The following is a 21,744-nucleotide window of genomic DNA, read 5'->3' on the forward strand; positions in this document are numbered from 1 at the left end:
GTCTAGCCTGGCTCTGCCTCCGAGCCTCCCAGTCTCCGGCGATCGCCCCGCCCTCCCAGCCAGGAGGGTACTTCGAGATTGCGAGTGGGAGGTGCAGAAGGGCAAGACCAGGGCAATAGCGCTTGCGTATTGACTCTGCGCCGCGGCCGCCAGAGAAGATTAGGGCGGGGCTTCAGAGAGCCGGGAGAGGGCGATGGGAGACGTCTCCAGTGCGCGCGCGCGCGTGCCAACCTTCCCACGCGGCGCGCCGTGGTGACGCCCGCGCGGCCCGAGAATGGGGCGGGGCCGGGGCGGGTCTCCACGCTCCTCCCGCCCCCTCTTAGTCCAAGCTTTCCCTCCTCCCTCCTTCCCGTACACCGGGCCCCGTCAGCTCCGAGGTGCTTTCGTAGTTTAGCATCGCGTCGGCCGGGCCAGGCCAGCGGGCAGATGCCCCAAGCTGCTGCTGCCGTCGCCGCCGACTCCGCCAGTGGCGGTGTGGGAGGCAGGCGTGCGGCCGCGGGCCGCTGAGTGTGACGGACGGGGCCGGGGGCCGGGCGCCGCGGCTTCTGCGGCTCCTCGCGGACCATGTATTTCCTGAGCGGCTGGCCCAAGAGGCTGCTCTGTCCTCTGGAGACCCCGGCCGAGACGCCTTTCCACGTTCAGTCCGACCCCCAGAGGACTTTCTTCGCAGTGCTGGCCTCGGCCCGCCTCAGCATCTGGTACTGCCGAGTAAGTAGAGCTGCCCGCCGCCTCTCGGCGCTCCCTCCCCGGCGTCCTGGCACCACCCCGCCCTCAACTTCCACCCAGAGTCCCAGACCCCTTTCCCCTTCGCGCAGACCCACTGGTCTCGGCCGTCCGCCTCCTCGTTCCACCTACTCTGACCCGGGGTCGGGGCTGGTCCTCTGCCTGGGGCTCCGGGGTGGATACAGTTGCTGCTGCTGCCAAAAATCCTGTGCCTTCCTGCGTTGGACCGACCGCCGTGCACAGGGCAGACCCCACGCGCTCCCTCGGCTGAGCCCGGACTTACTCTCCTCTCCCTTCCCCCGTTACCCATGAACAAATTTGTTTAAACTTTCCACAATTAGAAAGTTAGCGGCTGTTGTGTTCCTAGCCCTTCTTTGCTTTAAAAGCCGTTGATTTGGAGTTAGGGTAAGCGTGTTGGGCTCCTTATCCAGTGCCAGACTTTACAGGCCTCTCATAACTTATTTCTGGCAGCTACAGCTAGAGTTCTTTATTTTGTCTCTAAAGGTCTGGTTAACTTCTTGTCTCCCCCGAGCATGTCCCCATTTTCAAGCTGGTCCTTTTTTTTCTGCTGCTATTGGACTCTTAAGTAGAGAATTGTCTATGTTGGGGGTGGGGGGAGAGTTAGTAGGGACTGAAGTAGAACTCAAATCTGTTCGCACTACATCAGAGATACTAGCAGCTGGAAATAAGATTTGGGGAGAGCGCGAAACAGTTTTGTTCTTGCTTGCTGTGAATTCTGTTCTTTTTTTCTTTCTTGTATCTAATTACCGAGTAGATAAGAAGAAAGGCTTAAAAAGTGAATAGTGGATGAGAGACACTGTTTTTCGCGAACTGTCTATAAAGGCTACAAAATAGGGTATAAAAGTGCTCTTGTTCTTTTTCTTAGAAGAAGGCGGCACTAGTCGATGTCAGAATGAAGTTTTTATCTTTCCAGAGGTTACCTGACCATGTGGGAATAGGTTGTGACTTTAGCTTTATTAGATCTGTGTGAAATACTGACGTTAGTTAAAGTAGTTAAAACCCTCCGCTCTCTGTTTAACCACCTGAACACCCTTTGCTATCCTCACAACCCTGGTAAATGTGGTGATGAGATTGAGACATTTCTGGAATCTCCTTTATGTGACTATCATAGACTGTAAATCAGACTTTTACCTTTCAGTTTTGGCTGATTTAATTTTAAAATATATATTAAAACAAGGTAGGCTGATATAAAGTTGCATTGTGACTATTCTGTCTGGTGCTTGATTGCATTTTTTGAAACAAAATATGATATATCATTTGGTTCTTAAATAAGATACTAATTCATTTACATTGTGTCTGCCAATTGAATAATTTTTTATGCTTGGGTGCATATAATTATATAAAGCACATGCTGAAAAAATAATTATAACTTGAATTTTCAATTGTCTTCTGAGTTTAGTGAGTGATTTCACTGTAATGTAACAAATTGTAAAGACTAAAATTATAACTTTCCTTATCTCTAAAAAGGTGGACCTAACTTATTTTTAGGCAAAAGTCGACTTACTATGAGTGATGAATAGACCAGAAGCCTGTAAGTTACTTTAATCTTCTGTAAAAGATACAAAAATACACCCCAGTTTTATGAATATTGAGAATATGTTCTTTTTTTCTTTCTTTTTTTTTTTTTTTTTTTTTTACTTTTGGAGTTACTGTGTAAAAATACTGAGTAAATCGAAGGCAGTCCTGGAATTTAAAACTACCCATACTCCTTTCATTTAAACTCCTACTCTCTACACACAGAGATAGCTACCTTTTGCAGAAGTCCTGGGGCCATTACCATTAAGGTCCAGTGTACAGAAAGTTAGGTTATAGGAAATCTATGGGTCCAGAGATATGAGGTGAAATGAAATGAAATAATGTCTTAGGGAAGGCTGCAAAGTACTGTAGGCTTATGAGTGGTGAATCTTGATCTTTGGCATCAGCTTTGTCATTTTAAAAATGAAGTATTGGATCACTTGATTTTAAGCTCTTTGATTATAGAACTAGGTGAATGGGGAACAGGTGTCAGACTCTAGCTTCCAGTCTCCTTTCTGAATTATGCCTTTTTTTCTTGCTAAATCTAAATTTTTTTATTTTTATTTTTTATTTACTACACTTACTGAAACTATGTAAGTTAGAAGAAATTTAGGTTAACAGACTTCTTCCAAATGTGAAAATACCTCTAGCTAAATTGAGCATCATTTATCCCACATAATTTAGACTGAATTGGGCTAAAATGTTTGCATGAGAACATGAAAGCTTTGATATTGGAGAGGTTGTATATTGCAAGTATATACACTTTGTAGAATAAAGTGAAGTTTGAAGATCTAAAGAAGGGTTTTATGGAGTAGTTGAAGTTTTAAAAGCCACTCGAGGGCTTTTGGAGATAGGAGGAGACATCAAAGAGATGAAAACATTGCATGCTTTGCATCAAGTTTTGTTGGGTCTCCCTTAGTAAGTGAAATTCACTTAAGGAGGATGTATTGTTTTAATAAAGAAGCCTAGCCTTGGTGAAGGAACATGCATTTATTAGTCTAAATTGGATTTTTTGATGTCCAAGAGAATTACTATATGTAAAATGTTGATTAGTCATTAAACTATGGAAACATTAAAGTGAAATCTCTAAAAATAACTTCCTACATTTCATGGTTCTTTTAGTGAACTTTCCTGTACTCCTTATAGCTACTATTATATCGTGTAAGTATCTAATGGACTCCCAGTTATAGAGTCATGTGTCTTGAAAATTCTTCCCAGTCTCCAAATTTGAGGAATGTAGTATAGTACTGTTTAGATGTGTTTATGAACAGGAGTTTTTGTAGATACTTTGCATTTTGATTTCATTTTTAGTTTGAGGATGTAACCAGTTTTGAGTGTAACTTGATTTCTCTATTTTGTGATTCTACTTAGAAATTCTGAAAATTACTCAAGAGTTTATAACAGGGTTCATTTAGATATTTTGGAACCCAAAAACGGGTGCTTAAAAAATATTTGATATGTGTATGTCAAATTGGGGTGGTAGAAGTGTGACTTTATTTATTGAACAATTAGCGTCTTTCTGTGAAGGGTATTGTAAAAGGACTAGTTTCAGCTTCAAGGATGAAGCTGCTATTTAAAAGACATTATGATTTGTTATCGACATGGGTATTTTGTCAAGTGAACTGTGTTTTGTACTATACCAAAGAGGCTAGAATTATTCCTATAATGCATTACTTAATTGTCCATATGGAAGTCTACGTATGTGAATGTGAATCACAAAATGGTATCTTAGAATGCTGTAATTCTGCATTAGTGTTATCTCAATTTCCAGATCATTGATTATTTCAATATATACATTAGCTTCACCAGTATTTTTGAACACTTCTTGTGAAAGATAGCATAAATGGGCGCTACATGAAAGGGATGAAGGGGCATACTTTATGTATCATAACAAAACATTTTATCCAAAGACATTAGTGTGTTAACATGACAGATGAAAATGTTGTGAGTTATCACTGTGAAGGTTGCTAATAAAAATAACATGAATTATGTGTCTTTGTGTAACTCTTGTTGGTATATGCTAATAATAGAAAACAGTGAGATAGGTGTTCAGTGAAGCAAGTTGTAGGATCGGGTATCTGGTTAACTATATAACCTCAGGAAGGACATTTAATTTGTACCTACATTTGCCCAGCTCACCCTTTCAAATCTATTCTATTACTGCCTTCAGAGAGCCTTCCTTATAAACCACTGCTTGGAAGTCCTTTAGGGTTCAGTGCTGGTTACAAAATGAAATTCAAATTCCATAGTTTGATATCATAGACAATCTCTTCTTGGAATGCTCTCTTGCCCCATCTCTACCTATCAGAATATTATCCTTTAGCTTCTGTTGAAATTCTGGTTTCTATATGAGTCATTCTTTATTTACCATAACCAGAAATATACATTTTTTATGAAGACTTTTTGTATTGTTGGTTTGCCACATGCTTCATTTCTCCAACTAGATTATAACTGACTAGAGTTCAGAAATAATCTTATTTTGTATTATTTATAATGCCTTGAACAAAACATACGCTTAATAACAAAATAAATTAATGAATATCTGTCCTATTGTGTAGCACAGAATTTTTTAAAGGTTTAATAATTGGAAGATTTTTAAAGTGTTGACGTGTAATTTAAAAATACGGTGTGGTAAATTACAATTTAAGTTCAAAAAAACTTTAAAGAGGGTTATATATGTGAAAGTGAATTAATTACTTTTTTGAAATACATAGTAGAAAAGCAGTTCATGTTATTCATAATAAATAGCCAATATATGGAAACAACCTAAATATTTGTCAGTGGATGAATGGATAAAAATGTGTATATATACACAATGGAATATTATTCAGCCATGAGAAATAAGAACATCTTGCCGTATGTAACAATTTGGATGGACCTCGAGGGCATCATGTGAAGTTGAATAAGATAGACGAAGACAAGTACTATGTGGTATCACTTTATGTGGAATTTAAAAACGCCGAAGTCCTTGAAACAGAGGTTAGAATGGTGGTTACAAGTTGGGGAGTAGGGGAGATGTTGATCAAAGAGTACAAACTTTCAGCTCTAAGATGGGTAAGTTCTGGGAATCTAATGTACAGCATTGTGATTATAGTTAATAATACTGTATTACTTGAGAGTTGCTAAGTACTTGAAAGTTACTTAGGGCAGAGAAATGGTAATTATGGTAATTTATGGTAATTACATGACCTGATTTAGGTGTTAGCTAACACTATGATCATTTTGTAAGGTTCAGGTGTTTCAAACCAACATGTACATTTTAAACTTACACAGTGCTGCATGCCAATTATATCAATGAAGCTAGAAATAAAAGTGGTACTTGATAAAGGATCCTACTTTAATTATTAGATAATTTATACTTTACCAAAATTTAAACTGTTGTGCAATAGTGTAATTAGTGGGAACCATTGGTTCCCAGCATGTGTTTGTATTGATATAATCTGTAGAAAAAGAAAGACACACAAAAGAAGCAGTATAAACACATAAAGGTATGTCAGTCATCTTTAGGAGCTTCTGAATCATTGACATTATCCATATTAGAGGTAAACATTCATTGTGAGTTTACTGTGTCCTAGGTGGTTTACATCATGGGAAGCAAATTTTCCTGAATTTACGTCCTTCACATGCCTCATTCATGATTTTTGCACTGTTCTCATAGTACGTACCCAACCTAACTCTTAAACTTGAGATTATCTTTCAATATACATTAATTTATATCTTTACTATACATGGAAACCTAGCACCACTTATATTGATAGAGGATTACTGTACGAGGGAGTACAATAAAGACAATGTCACAAAAATTGCTTCCTGTTAAAGGCTCTTGCCCTTTTCTTAAAAACAGCAGTTGGCAGGTACACGAGAGAGGTTTAAGAGTAAACTAGCACCTCATACAGGTTTCCTCCTTATTTAAATGAAAAGGGTTAAAGAAGAATTGAAAAAATTTTCTTACTATATGATTCAATATTTAATAGTGTTTGTAAATGTTACCTAAAATGGTGGTGTAGGAAGTATTGTATTAAAGCATTTCACTTACTGCTATATAAAGCATTTGTGTATTAGGTAATTTATGAAATTAGAAAAAAAATTTATAATTTAAGAATATTTCTAAATATTCTAGAATTCAGACTTTTTACAAAGTGAGACAGTTACTTAAAATATTTTTATGAATGAGCAAGCATCAATTGGTTGGAGCCAGGTATTTTTTTTCTTATTTTATTGATTATGCCATTACAGTTGTTCTATTTCTCCCCCTTCATTCCTCTCCACCCTGCACACCCCCTCCCCCACCATCCCCCCTTTAATTTATGACCACGTGTCTCAAGTTCTTTAGATTCTATATTTCCCCTACTATTCTTGCCCTCCCCCCTATCTATTTTCTACCTACTGTCTATGCTACTTATTTTCCGTACCTTCTCCCCACTTCTCCTTCTCCCACTACCCTGTTGCTAACCCTCCAGGTGATTTTCATTTCTATGATTTGCTCCTGATCTAGCTGTCCTCTTAGTTTGCTTTTGTTTTAGGTGTGGTTGTTAATAACTGAGTTTGCTGTCCTTTCACTGTTCATCTTTTTTATCTTCTTTTTCTTAGATAAGTCCCTTTAACATTTCCTATAATAGGGCTTGGTGATGATGAACTCCTTGAATTTGATCTTATCTGAGAAGCACTTTATCTGCCCTTCCATTCTAAATGAAAGCTTTGCTGGATAGAGCAATCTTGGTTGTAGGTCTTTGGATTGCATGACCTGGAATACCTCTTTCCAGCCCCTTCTTGCCTGGAAGGTCTCTTTTGAGAAATCCATCAGAAACAGTCTGATGGGAACTCCTTTGTAGGTGGCTGTCCCCTTTTCTCTTGCTGCTTCTAGGATTCTCTCCTTCATTTTAATCCTGGCTGATGTAATTCTGATGTGCCTTGGTGTGTTCCTTCTTGGGTCCAACTTCTTTGGGACTCTCTAAGCTTCCTGGATTTCCTGGAAGTCTATTTCCTTTGCCAGATTGGGGAAGTTCTCCTTTATTATTTGTTCAAATAAGTTTTCCACCCGTGGCTGTTCCTCTTTCCCTTCTGGTACCCCAACATTCGGATGTTGGAACGTTTAAAGATGTCCTGGAGGTTCCTAAGCCTCTCCTCATTTTTTTGAATTCTTGTTTCTTTATCCTTTTCTGTTTGGTCATTTTTTTTCTTCCTTCTGGTCCACTCGATTGATTTGAGTCCCAGTTTCCTTTCCATTACTATTGGTTTTCTGTGCATTTCCCTTCATTTCAATTAATTTAGCCTTCATATGTTCCTCTAATTTGTGACTAAAATCAACCAGTTCTGTGAGCATCTTATCACCAGTGCTTTGAACTATGCATCTGAAAGTTTGGCTATTTCTTGGTCGCTTAGAGTTATGGGCTGTGGGGCTCTGAGTTGTTCTTGAGCCATAATGTTTTGATCTGTTCATGCCTGTTATGTATGAGGAGCAGAGCCTTAGGTGTTCACCAGGGTGGGGTGACCCAGTTGCTGGTTTGTGATGCTGTATGTGGGGATGGGGTCAGAGAGCGACAGTGTTGTCCTCTCTGCTGCTTCCTGCTGCTGGGGCGTGCTCGGGCCTGCTCGGTTTGTCTCACTGCTCCCTCCTTCGCTGGTTTATCTGCACGTGAAAGTGTGATTGCGGTCAGCCCTAGGTGGGTCTGCTGCTGCTGCTCCACACCTGGGATCCGCCCACGTTTGCCTGCGCACCTGGGTCTCGTGCCTGGGTCTCGTGCCTGGGTCTCGCGCCTGGGTCGGTCCGGTGGGTCTTTCCTGCTTGACCCCACTCTCCTGCTGGCTCTACCCCTCTTACGGGTTTGGCTGAATGGTTCGTTCTTGTCAGACTTCCGTGTAGTTCAATTTTCTGTGGTTTGGCTGCGTTTTTGTTGCTGAAATTTTGTTGGTTTTAAACTTGGTTGTGTGAGAAGGTACAGCGTTTCCACCTGCACCTCCATCTTGGCGAAGTCCTCCTGGAGTCAAGGTATTTTTACCTTTTTAAGTTCATTATAATTGTGTTACTTTGGGTAGCCATCACATGCCTATTTGTCTCCCCAAGTGATTTGCCTTTTTCAATAATAAATTATATATAAATTTACATGTGAAATTTTGGATATTGATTTTCAGTAGAATTAGTTGTGGTTTAATTTTCTAAAAGTTTTATTGAGGTTTATAAATATATATTGAAGTGCACAGTAATATTTAGTAAACTTAAGAGTTGTTCAACCATCATCACAGTCTAGTTTGAGAACATTTATAGCAAACAAAAAGGCATTACCCCATTTGCATTCAACCTCTGCTCCCACTCCAACCACAGGAACACATTGGTCTGCTTTTTATCCCTTTGGATTTGACTTTTCTGGAAATCCCATATTAAGTGTAATTGTATAATATGTGGTCTTTTGTGTCTGGCTTTTATTTAGTATGTTTTTGTGGTACTTTGTTTTATTGCTGAATATTATTCCATTGTATGAATATCCTTCATGAAGCTGTTTGAATAGATTTGTTAATTTCATTTTCAGATTGTTACTGGCATAGAGTATAGATATAAAATTAATTCTTGTATATTGCTGTCTTACAGTATTGCCAGAACTTGTTTGTTGTAGTATTTTTTGGTTAGAGCTAATAAACATTTAGCAAAATTGTAGGTCACAAAATAAACACACAAAATAAGTTGCATTTATATATAGTAACAATAAACACCCAAAAAAGAAATGAAGAAAACAATTCCATTTATAAGAGCATCAAAAAGAATAAAGTTCATAGTATTAAATTTAACTAAGGAGGTGAAAGACTTATATGTTCAAAACTACAAAACATTGATGGAAGATATTAAAGGAGAGTCAAATAAATGGAAAGCATTCACATATGTGTTCATTGATTGAAGACTTAATACTGTTAAAATGATTATAGTACACAAGGCAATCTACAGATTCAGTGAAATTCCAACAGTATGTTTTATTGCAGAAATATAAAAACCCATCCTAAAATTAATAGATTATCTCAAGGAATTGCCCTCATTAAACTAAAATTTTTATCAATTTCATGGATCTTTTCAGTGAACCAGCTTTTGATTTTACTGACCATAGTCTGTTCTTTGTGTTGTAATTTGTTGATTTTTATTTTTTTAATTATATTTTATTGATTACGCTATTACAGTTGGTTCAATTTTCCCCTTTGCCCCTCCTCCACCCAGCATCCCCAATCTGTCAGGCAATCCCACACCATCATCATGTCCATGTTCATGTGTGTAAATTCTTTGGCTTCTCCATTTCCTATACTGTACTTTGCATTCTCATGGCTATTCTGAAACTACCTATTTGTACTTCTTAATCCACTCACTTCTTTACCCATTCCCCTACGTGTCTCTCACAACCTTCTCCCATCTGGCAACCATCAAAATGCTCTGTGTATTCATGATTCTATCTCTGTTCTGGTTTGCTTAGTTTGTTTTTTAGATTTAGTTGTTGATAGATTTGTATTTTTGCCATTTTATTGTTCATAATTTTGATCTTTTTCTTCAATAGTTACTTTTAACATTTCATATAATAATGGTTTGGTGATGATGAACTTTTTCTTGTCTTGGAAGCTCTTTATCTGCCCTTTGATTCTAAATGATAGCTTTGCTGAGTAGAGCAGTCTTGGCTATAGGTCCCTGCTTTCATGACTTGGAATATTTCTTGCCAGTCCCTATTAGCCCGCAAAGTTACTTTTGAAAAATCAGCTGACCATGTTATGGGAACTCCCTTGTAAGTAACTAACTTTCTCTTGCTGCTTTTAAGGTTTTCTCTTTACCTTTAACCTTTTACATTTTAATTATATGTCTTGGAGTGGGCCTCTTTGTATCTTGTTTGGGACTCTCTGCTTCCTGGACTTGCATGTCTATTTCCTTCAAAATTAGGGAAGTTTTCTTTTGTTCTTTTTTTCAAATAGAGTTTCCAATTCTTGCTCTTTCTCTTCTCCTTCAGGCATGTCTGTGTTTCAGATGTTAGAATGCTAGAGTTGTACCAGAGGCTGCTTACACTATTCGCATATTGTGGGATTTTTTTTCTTATTCTGTTGGTTGTTTTTTGGTTTCTTTATTCCAAATCATTGATTTGATTCTCAGCTTCATCCACTCTACTGTTGTTTTCCTGTAAATTATTCTTTATTTCAGTTAGTGTATCCTTCATTCCTGACTAAATCATTATGCTGTTGAAGTTCTCACTAAGTTCCTCGAGCATCCTTATAACCAGTGTTTTGAACTCTGTATTTGATAGATTATTTATTTCCAGATCATTTATTTCCATTTCTTAGTTCTTTTTTCTGTAGTCTGGGCTATATTTCTTTATCTCCTCCTTTTGGCAGCCTCCCTGTGTTTTTTTTTCCTATGTATTAGATTGGGGGTGTCAAACACAATTTCACCCGGTGCTATATCCGCCTTGCAGTTGCCTTCAAAGGGCTGAATATAATTTTAGGTCTGTATAAATGTCACTACTCCTTAACTAGGGGCAAGGAGCTTGGCGCTGCTGCCAGGTAGAAACAAGGTGCTGGGCCAGATAAAACAAGGCAGAGGTCCAGATTTGGTCCATGGGCCTTGTGTTTGCTACCTGTGTATTAGAGCTGCTATGACTCCCTGTCTTGGTAGTGTTACCTAATGTAGTAGCTGTCCTGTAGGGTCCAGTGGCACAGCCGCCCCTATCACCCAAGCTGGGTACTCAAGGTGCACCCTCTGTTTAGGGTGAGTATACCCTGCTCTTGTAGTTGAGTCTTGGTTGCTGTTGGCAGGTCAGTTGGAGGGATTAGCCCGGGCCAGTCAGCTGCAGTGACTGGCTGTGTCCAGTCTTCGCCCTCTGTGGAGGCTCAGTTGTGCAGGGGCAGGCTGGTGATGTCTGACGTGGTCTGTAGCTCTCCACTGGGTTTGCAGGCTCTGGGGTTTCCCAGGTGGTGGAGGCCGAGGTCAGCCCCCACCTGTGTTTTGCCTGGTGCCACCCTGCTTGAGCTATATATAACAATATGAGGTGGCTGCCACTTGTGCTGGGCTTGGAGGTCCCCAGACAAAGACAAGCTGTGAGTCTAGGTTGGCTGTTGCTAGTGGCAGTCCTGGGGCCACTTAGCAAGAGGAATGGGGTCTGGGGGCTCACTGTGGCCCAGCTGTTGCTTGTTTGAGAGGACTTAGGAAATTGTGAAGCATGAGCTTAGGTCAGTTATTCATATGGAAAAGTTACAGTTAACAGCTTGAGTGGGCTGTAAATTGGGTGGGATGGAATCTGAGGGGATCTCCTGGGTGGGGCAAACAGTGTTAGCCAGGTTGATGGAGTCTCAGTTATGGTACCCACTTGCTGGCTCTGTGGCTCTTTGGCTCTGTGTGGGGAGAGTTCAGAAAAGTGACAATGGCCTCTATTGGCCCTTCTGTCAGGGAGAAAGCTGTCTCCCAGATTGCACCTTGACTCCAGACACTTCAGTTCCTTCCTGTATGCTGCTTGTGCCATTCAGGCTGCCACCCTGGTGCTGGAGCTCAGAAGGAGTGAGTCTGAGTAAGTCCATATGTGGGTTCTTTAAGAGAAACTGCTTGAAACTGCAGCAACTCAATCCCAGCTGGTTCTCGCAGCCAGAAGTTATGGGAACTTATCCTCCTGGCACTGGAATGCTGGACTGGGGGTGTGTTGGGTTGGGGCTTCTTGCTCTCAAGACATTCCTTCCAAATTTTTATCTACCACACATGGGTGTAGGACCAACTGGTTCTGCGTCTCCATCCCTCCTAACGGTCTAGATGGATGTGGTTTCTTTAATTCTGTAGTTGTCAGACCTCCATTCAACGCAGTTTCTGATGATTCTGAGTGTAGGTTGTTCTATTCTTCAGTTGTAATTTTGATATGGTTGTGCGAAGAGGTAAGCCGTGTTAACCTATCTGCCATCTTGACTGACTTATCTTACTGAATTTTTACAAAATTATTATCGTCTTGTACTTGCTTTGTGTTTAATTTGCTTTATATTCACCAGGCTGGAAGCTTAGATTATTAATTTAATATTTTAGATATAGGCATATTGAGCCCTTAAGTTTTTTTCTAAACACTGATAGCTGTATCCCATAACTTTGTTTTTTTGAGCAGTTTTAGGTTACAATAAAAATGAGAGAAAGGCATATGGAGTTCCTACCCCTACACATGCATAGCTTCCCCCCATCAACAACATCACTCATCAGAATGATATGTATATATATATTTTTTACCAAGGATGAACCTGCATTGACACATTGTAATCACTCCATTGGGTTACAACCTTGGAACAACTTGTACCCTCTGAACAAGTTCTGGGAGCAGGGAATGCAAATGGAATGCACATTCCAAATCATAGGGGAGGGGATAGGGGTGCCTCCAATTGTTGGGGTCCAGCTCTTAGGTTAAAAAGGTGGTTATGTCTTCCTGCTGACCTTCCCCACACAACCAGAGTTCATAGTTTACCTGAGTTTAGTCTTGGTGTTGTGCATTCAGTGGCTTTGGGCAAATATTAATGACTTATGTTCATCATTGTAGTATACAGAATACATTTTTTGCCCTAGAAACCATCTGTTACCTTACTGTTCATCTCCTCCTGTTCCATAACTTTTGCTATATTTGAATTTTGTTTTCAGCTCAGTTTTTAAACTAAAAAAAAAAAACACAAAACATTTCTTTGAATCATGATTTATTTAGAAATGTGTGGTTTAATTTCCAAATATTTGAGGATATCCCATAATCTTTGTTATTGGTTTTTAACTTAATTCCATGTAACTGGGGAATATATAGGGTCTGGCAGAAGTAATGCCTGCTTGAGTATGGTTGGTAGGGCAATAATATGGGTGTAATAATTTATAGTTTTAATTTAAATGTTTCACCTAAAATGTCATATGGTGTGCTTGAGTATGACATTGTTGTGTTATAGAATTGCATACTTATGATTTTGTAATAAAAGATTTTTGTAATAAATAAGGGGTGTTATTTGTGCTGGACCCTGTATTTTAAAATATTTTCTTTGAGATTTTAAAGATCTGTTTTATGGGTTAGTGTGTCATTTGTGTTAGAATATTTTTTATGTGTACTTGTAAAGCAGGGGTGTCAAACTCATTTTCACCAGGGGCCACATCAGCCTTGTGGTTACCTTCAAAGGGCCAAATGTAAATTTTAGGACTCTATAAATGTAACTACTCCTGAACAGTTAAGTGAGAGCTCAGGGCTGCTGCCAGGTAGAAAGAAACAAAGTACTGGGTCTGATAAAACTAGGTGGAGAACTGGATTTGGCGCGGGGTTTGTGTTTGCCACCTGTGTTGTGAAGAATATGCATTCTGCTATTTGCAGTGTTCTCTGAGTGTTAGGTTAAGCTGGTTGACTTGAATGTTCAACTCTTCTATATCCTTGCTGATGTTCAGTCTAGTTTTAGCAGTTATTGAGCATGGAGATTGAAATTGTCACCTGTTGTTGAATTGTCTGTTTCCTGTTTCAGTTTTGTCAGTTTTTGCTTTATGTATTTTGGGACTACTACATTGTTAGATTTGTATATATTTGTAATGGTTACATGTTTCTTTTGTATTGATACATACTAATATGAAATGTTTTGCTTTCTCATTTTTTTCTTAAAGTATATTTTTTATATTATTACCAGTATAGTTCTTTTATGGTTATCACTTGTGCATCATACCTTTTTTCATCCTTTTACTTTCACACTACTTACATCTTTGAATCTGAAGTGTGTCTTAGATAGGTTATATTTAGATTTTTTTTGTTTTTAAAAATCTAGTCTGATAATCCCTGTTGTTTGATTGTTTAGTCCATTCACATGCAATGTGATTATTGATGTGATTGGTTTTACATGAACTGTTTTGCTATTTGCATTCTGTATCTCTTATGTTGTTTATCTGTTAGTCCTGTAATGAATTTGGTTGCTTAACTGTATATTTAGAGTTACCCATATTTTTCGGACTATAAGATGCACCCCCCCCGCCCGAGGAATAATGGTTGTTAATGGTGTTGTTGAGTTCTGTTTACATTTATATTAGTGAAATATTATGTTATTTATGCTAGGAAATATTTTACCACATTTTTGCTTCAAAATTTTTATTACTATTTTCCTCTAAAACCGAGGTATGTTTTATGGTCCGAAAAATATGGTACTTTACTAATAGTTGCTCTAGCAATTATAATATGAATTTCATTATAGTACATTTCAGGTTGAAACTGACTTAATTCTAGTAAAACAGCAATTTTTTCATCCCCCTTCTTTATACTTTCATGTTTTCAATGGTAAAGTGTATATAAGATAAACTTCAACTTTTTACTAATTTTTGAATGTGCAGTTCTATGGCACATTGTTGTGCAACCACTACCACTGGAAAGAAAAAGAAACATTAATCTCTTGCCTCCCTTAAGCTCACTGACTGGCAGGTCAGACCCGCAACTAGGTCTATGTGCAACCTTTCAGTGTTCGGGGGTGGGGTGTGGGGGGAGCTGCACTTCAACCAACTGGGCCACCCGGCCAGGGCTGAGTCCCTGCTTTTGATTCCTTTGTATATTTCCCCCAAAGTGGAATTGCTCAGTCATGTGGTAATTCTGTGTTTAATTTTTTGAGAAGTTGCTATTTTTTTAGAAATCATAATATCCTTTTTGACAGTGGTTGTACCGTTTTACATTCCCACCAGCAATACTCAAGGGTTCCAGTTTCTCCACATTCTTACCTACACCTGTTCTTTGGTTTAAAAAATTTTTCTTTTTATGATAGCCATCCTGATGGGTAGGTGTGAAATATTACCTCATTGTGGTTTTGATTTGCATTTCCCTAATGAGAAGTGATACTGAGTACTTGTTAATGTGCTTATTGGCCATTTGTATATCTTCAGTTTCCTTGCCCATTTTTAAATTGTGTTGTATGTCTTTTTGTTATTGAGTTGTAGTTCTTACTGTTTTCTGAATATATATGATTTGCAAATATCTTCTTTTATTATCAGGATTATCTTTTCATTATGTTGAAGTATCCTCTGATATCGAAAAGTTTTTAATTTTAATGAAGTTCTGCATAACTGTTTTTTCCTTTGTCGCTTGTGTTTTGGTACCCTACCCAAGAAATCATTGCCAAATCTAGTGTCTTGAAGTTTTTGTTCTGTGTTTTCTCCCAGGAATTTTATAGCTTTAGTTCTTACATTTATGCCTGTGATCTATTTAAATTTTTTATATGGTACAGATATGAATGTCAAAATTTATATATTTTTGTTGAATATCCAGTTTTCCTAGTGCTATTTGTTGAAAAGACTGTTCTTTTTCCTGTTGGATGATCTTGGTACCATTGTTGAAAAACACTTAATCATATATGCAAGTAGTTTTTATGCCACGTGGCATTGTTTTGATTACTGCAGCTGTGTAGTAAGTTTTGAAATCAGAAACTTACTACATGAGACCTCTTTACTACATGAGAAACTTATGAGACCTCCAATTTTGCCCTTTTTAAATATTATTTTTGGCTATTTGGGGTCCCTTGAGATTCTATATTAATTTTAAGGTGAACTTTCACATTTTGGCAAATAAAAAATGTGTGAGGATTTAATTAGGGATTGCATTGAATCTGTAGGTTGCTTTGGGTAGTATGGACATCTTAATATTTTATGTAGTTGATGAACACACCATGTCTTTATTTATCTGCATCTTCTTTAATTTATTTCAGTATCATTTTGTAGTTTTCAATGAACACGTTTTTCACTTTCTTTGGTTAAGCTTAATCCTAAGTATTTTATTCTTTCTGATAATGTTAATAAAATTGTTTCTTTAATTTCACTTCTTGATATTTATTATTACAAAGAAATGTAACTTATTTTTGTGCTGGTACTGTATCCTGTAACTGTGCTAGATTCATAATTGCTAACAGTTTGTGTGTAGTCTGTAGGGTTTTCTACATATGAGATGTTAACAGAGAACAGAGATAATTTTACTTTTTCTTTTCCATCTTGAATGCCTTTTATTTATTTTTGTTGCTAATTGCTCTGGCTAGGACTGTCAGTACTATTTTGCATAGAAGTGATGAAAACATCCTTGTGCGTTCCTGACCTTAGAGAGAAAAAACTTTTTAGTTACTTACTTTTGAGTATGTTTTTGGCTGTATGTTTTTCACATAAGGTTTTAATTATGTTGAGGTATTTTTTGACATGGGAAAGTTGAAATTTGTCAAATACTTTTTCTGAATCAACTGATAATGGTCATGTGGTATTTTTCCTTCATTCTGTTAATTTGTTGTATTCATTGATTGATTTGTATGTGTTGAACCATTCTTGCATTTCAGAAATAAATCCCACTGGTTATTACTTATAATCCTTTTAATATGCTATTGATTTTATTGAGGATTTTTTGCAGTTGTAGGCATCAGGGTTATTGACCTGTAGTCTTCTTTTCCTGTAGAGTTGTCATCTGGCTTTGGTATCAGAGTAATAATGGGTGTCTCAGAATGAGTTAGTGTCCCTCCTTCAATTTCTTGGGAGAATTTGAGAAGGACTGGTATTAATTTTTCTTAAAATGTTTGGTAGAGATCACTAGTGAAACCATATATATCGTCTTGGTCTTTTCCTTGTTGGGCATTTTTTTGGTTACTAATTCAGCCTTTTACTAGTTGCAAGTTTATTCAAATTTTCTATTGAGGCTTCAGAGTTTGTTTGCTGTGTATTTTTAGGTATTTGTCCATTTTATCTAGGTTATCCAGTTTGTCAGTGTACAGTTAGTTGTTCATAGTACTCTTATGATCCTTTTTTAAAAATTTTTGGAGGGGCTTTAAAAAGTTTTATTAAATACACAAAATACAAGTTAAATCAGCCAGATATTTTGTGAGTAATCTTGCAACTTACAAAAATCAAGTATTACAAGTGCTTCTGGATTTTTATTTATAGTAATTCCCTTAGGATTTTGTTTCTACATCTATCAAACCCTTTCACTGTGCTCCATATGAGTTATTTTCTTAACAATTTCTCTCACTAAAATCTAAAAATTGAAATTGCTGTACCATAGCTTTAATCCAGTGATACTTATTTATATTCTAAAAAAGAGAAATCTATTGTGAATCCAAATACATAAAATAAAATAGCCTTATTTTGATTTTGAAAAGAAATGTAGCATTTTAGTTTACATAGAGCTAAAGCAGGGGACCTGTTTCTTTCCAGTTGTACTTCAGTCTTTGCAAAAGTCCACTCAGTGCTGAGAAACTTTCATTTTCACCAGTGTGAGGAGTTCTGTGAACTCTAAGGAGGAGCCGAGTTTTCTCAGCATCTCACACAAATCTTGAATGTACCAAGAGCCATTTGCAGTTTCTTTTTTTCTTTTTTAAGCATTTTTAATTTAATTATTGTTCAAGTACAGTTTTCTGTCTTTTATTCCCATCCCAGCCCAGCTCTCCAACTCACTCCCATTTTTATCCCTCTTAGTTTTTGTCCATGTATCCTTTGTACTTGTTCCTGTGAATCCTTCCCATTCTCCCCTGAAATTCTCTCCCCTCTCCTCTCTGGTCCCTGTCAGCCTGTTCTGTAATTCAGTGTCTTTGGTTATATTTTGCTTGCTTGTTTGTTTTGTTGTTTAGCTTCCTGTTAAAGGTGAGATCATATGGTGTTTGTTTTTCAACACCTGGCTTATTTCACTCAGCATAATACTTTCCAGTTCCATCCATGCTGTTGCAAAGGGTAGGAGCTCCTTTCTTTCTGCTGCATAGAATTCCATTGTGTAAATGTACCATGGTTTTTGGATCCATTCATTTACTGATGGGCACCTAGGTTGCTTCCAACTCTTGGCTATTGTAAATTGTGCTGCTATGAACATTGGGGTGCTTAGGTTCTTTTGGATTGGTGTTTCAGGGTTCTTAGGACCATTCACAGTTTCTTGATGAGAATAATAACATTCAACAGTAACACATGAAGAAGAAGTCTGCTCTAGCAGGCAGTGTGTAAAACTGAGACCGCACCCACCTCCCTGATGTTGGCCTCCAGCTTGTCTGTGGGATGATCCACAAGGACATTGAAAGGAACGACTGGCACGTCATACTGGTTTGCCCAACATGGCCTGAATGATAAATATCTTGGGTTTTCCAACCAAGATCTGACCCTTTTCTCCTTTGAACACATTAGTCAATGTCTGAATTTGAATTTTGGCATCATATGTGTAAATGTGATTGCTTTCACTGTGACTCAGAAAAACACATACAAAGCAATTGGCTAGAGGGTGATGCCTCATTGATTTTGAGAAGTAGTTCTGCTTTAAGATGTTAAGGCATTTCACTTCAAATCCTAGATATGACGACCTGCACATAAGGTCGTCTCTGTCTGCATTGGTGCCCTGCCTTTCTGGCAGTGTTAAGTACCAGAAGTACCTCTCACGATTGAAGATTAAAGCAAGTCCTCTCCTCTTGTGGACTAAATGTACTTTTCTGTTGGATCAAACATTTCACTCTTATAGAAGGCATCTGTTTTCTGTAATATATTGACCCTCACCTGCAAAGCAAGCCTCTCAGGGCCCAGGTAATGAGCTCATTGTGGCCGGAGGCAGCGTGCACCCCCAGGGGCCTCCGCTTCCTCTCGTTTTTATTTTTGTAAATTCAGTAGTGATGTCCTTCTTTTCATTTCCGTTTAGTTGAGTCATTTTTTTTAGTCTGCTTAAAGATTTCTCAGTTTTGTTGGCCCTTTTGAAGAATTGACTCTTGGTTTCTTTGATTTTTTTCTTTATTGTTTTTCTACTCTTACTTTCTCTCTGTTCTAGTCTTTATTATATTCTTTCTTGTAGCTTTGGGTTAATTTGTTAACCTCTTTGTATTTTTGTAAGATGTAAAGTAAGATTGATTTGACCTCTTTTTAAAAAATATTTTATCTATTAATTTTAGAGGGAGGGGAAGGGAAGGAGAAAGAGTGAGAGAGGAACATCAGTGTGCGGTTGGTTGCCTCTCATATGTTTTCCACTGGGGACCTGGCCTGCAATCCAGGCATGTGCCCTGACCGGGAATCGAACCAGTGACCATTTGCTTCACAGGCCTGTACTCAGTCTACTGAGCCACACCAGCCAGGGCATGATTTGACCTCTTTTTTAATGTAAGCATTTATAGTTGTAAGTTTCCTACTTTGTACTGCCTTTGTTGCATTTCATACATTCTGGTATGTTGTGGTTTGATTTTCATTTGTCTCAGGTATTTTCGATTTCCTTTGTGATTTTTTTTTCCCATTGGCTATTTTTTAAAAATTTTTATTTATTTATCTTTAGAAGGGAAGGGAAGGAGAGAGGGAGAGAACTATCAGTGTATGGTTGCTTCTCATGTGTGCCCTGCTGGGAACTGGTCCCTGCTGGGAACTGGCCTGCAACCCAGGCATGTGCCCTGACTGGGAATCGAACTGTGATCTTTTGGTTCACAGGCCTGCGCTCAATCCACTCCATTGGTTATTTTTTAAATGGGTTGTTTAATTTCCAATATTTGTGAGTTTTCCAGTTTTCCTTTGCTTTTGAACTTTAGTTTCCATTGTGATCAGAAGAAACACTGGATATATATGTATGTATACTTTGACCAAGAATTGCTCTCGGGCCTAACTTATGGTCTGTGTGGAGAATATTCCATGTGCACTTGACAAAATGTGTATTCTGTTGTGTGGAGTCTTCTGTACAGGTACATTAGATCTAATTATAGTGTTGTTCAAGCTTTCTATTTTCATATTCATTTTGTGTCTGAATGTTTTGTTCTCCAGCCTTTTCTCTGAGATATTGTCGTGTATGTTACATGTATATATCAGTACAGGGTATTGTCTTTTTAAACAAAGATGAAAGGAGAAAAGATAAAAATGTTTATTCACTTTTTTACATTTATCCATTTATTTCCCATTTCTTGTTCTCTGGGTTTTGTCCTTCGGATTTGAGTTACCATCCATGTCAGTGGTCCCCCAAACTATTCCCTGGTTCAATGATTTGCTAAGAAGAATCACAGGACTCAATTTATAGGTAAACTTATATTTATGATTATTTATTTATTTTTAGAGAGAGGCGAAGGGAGGGAAAAGGTGAGGGAGAGAAACATTGATCAGTTGCTTCTCGTAAGGACCCTGACTGAGGACCAAACCTTCAGCCTAGGCAGGTGTCCTGACTAGAAAGTGAACCGGCGACCTTTTGCTTTGCAGGACAATGCCTAGCCAACTGAGCTACACCAGTCAGGGCCTTATATTTATGATTTATTACAAAAAAAGGATATAAAGCAAGTATTTCAAAGGCTCACTGGTGAAAATGGAAGGAACCAGGTGCAGGCTACCCTCTTTCAGTGTAGTCATATAGATTATGTTTACTTCCTCGAGCATTGAATTGTGACAACATATATGCATTGTTGTCTACCATGTAAGTTTGTTATAGACTCAGTCCTCAAGGTTTTTATTGGGTGTGCTCTGCTTAGCACATACGTATAGATGTATAGCTGTGAACAAAAACCATCTGAACAAAAACCATCTGTATGTCTTTAGTGTTATAACTTTTGACCAACTTCACTGTCCTTAGTAAGCCTTCTAGTTAATGAGTATATGTGTTCCTTAAAATGTAACCATAAATAGTTTTGTTAGTAATGGCCAGGATGACCAAGATTATCAAATTGGTGATAGCATGGCTCACCAGGAAATGTGGTATTAGAGCTGCTGCATTCTTTGTCCTGTCAATCATTAGTACCTGAGTTATACTAGTAAAAGAAAAGAAAGTAGTAAAAGGAATCTTTAGCATAGAAAAGTTGTGCAAAACTGTTGGACTGTCTGCTCTGGCCCAATCTTCCCTGAGTAAATTACCCTATAATTCTGTTATATTCGATGGAGTTGCCTGCCTGCTTGGTTTTTCAGTGTGAAGATATCTTCTTGTTAACAGTGGTCATTATACTTCTGCCCCACTGTCAGACAACATACTAAAAATTCCACATTGCCTGTTTCAGCATAAGCCATGTGATTTGTACAAACAGTTCAGGCATACTGAACTGATTTGATCAATTAAGGGATGTTTGTAACCCTCCCAACATCCAAATTCCCAGATGCCAGCCAAAGACCAGCCTTGCAGGCAGATTCTTTTTAGTATAGCCTTCTCAGGCCTGTTTCATTAACTCTTTTCTGCATACCATTTGATGTCATTTCCTTTTTTTTTCTGAGGGATTTCTTTTAGTATTTTCTTGTAATGCAGGTTTGCCAGCAACAAATTCTCAGTCTCTTTAGCTAGGAACATTTTGCTCTGCCTACAGTTTTGAAGAACAGTTCTATTGGATACAAAATTAATGGTTGACAGTTTTTCTATGTCAGCATTTAAATATGTCATTTCATGGTTTTCTGGCCTTCACTGATTCTGATAAAAAGTCAACCATTAGTTACGTTTTTTGTTCTTTTGTGTGTAATCAGTCATTTTACTCTTGCTCTTACAGCATTTTCCTATTTGTTGGCTTTTAGTAGTTTGTATATGGTGTATGTATGTAAATGTTTATCCCACTTGGGTTTTTCAAGCATTCTGAATC

The 21,744-nt window shown here is 38.1% G+C and overlaps 1 protein-coding gene and 1 pseudogene across 2 annotated transcripts in view; one reads left to right on the forward strand and one right to left on the reverse strand.

The window, feature by feature from the left end:
• Positions 1-324: 324 nt before the first annotated feature.
• Positions 325-21,744, forward strand: part of RIC1 (RIC1 homolog, RAB6A GEF complex partner 1) — a 135,003-nt gene continuing 113,583 nt past the window's right edge. The window contains exon 1 of one of the 2 annotated variants that reach the window (XM_037143598.2): positions 325-708. In XM_037143598.2, the coding sequence (XP_036999493.2) occupies positions 565-708 (144 nt within the window). In that variant the 5' untranslated portion in view covers positions 325-564. The remainder of the gene's footprint in view (positions 709-21,744) is intronic. The other variant, XM_037143597.2, reaches the window with a different exon arrangement.
• LOC119048049 (caspase-6-like) lies at positions 16,597-19,380 on the reverse strand (annotated as a pseudogene).

This window comes from Artibeus jamaicensis, unplaced genomic scaffold (genome assembly GCF_021234435.1).
Source record: "Artibeus jamaicensis isolate MK-2021 breed Jamaican fruit bat unplaced genomic scaffold, CSHL_Jam_final scaffold_1964, whole genome shotgun sequence".
Classification (NCBI taxonomy): domain Eukaryota; kingdom Metazoa; phylum Chordata; class Mammalia; order Chiroptera; family Phyllostomidae; genus Artibeus; species Artibeus jamaicensis.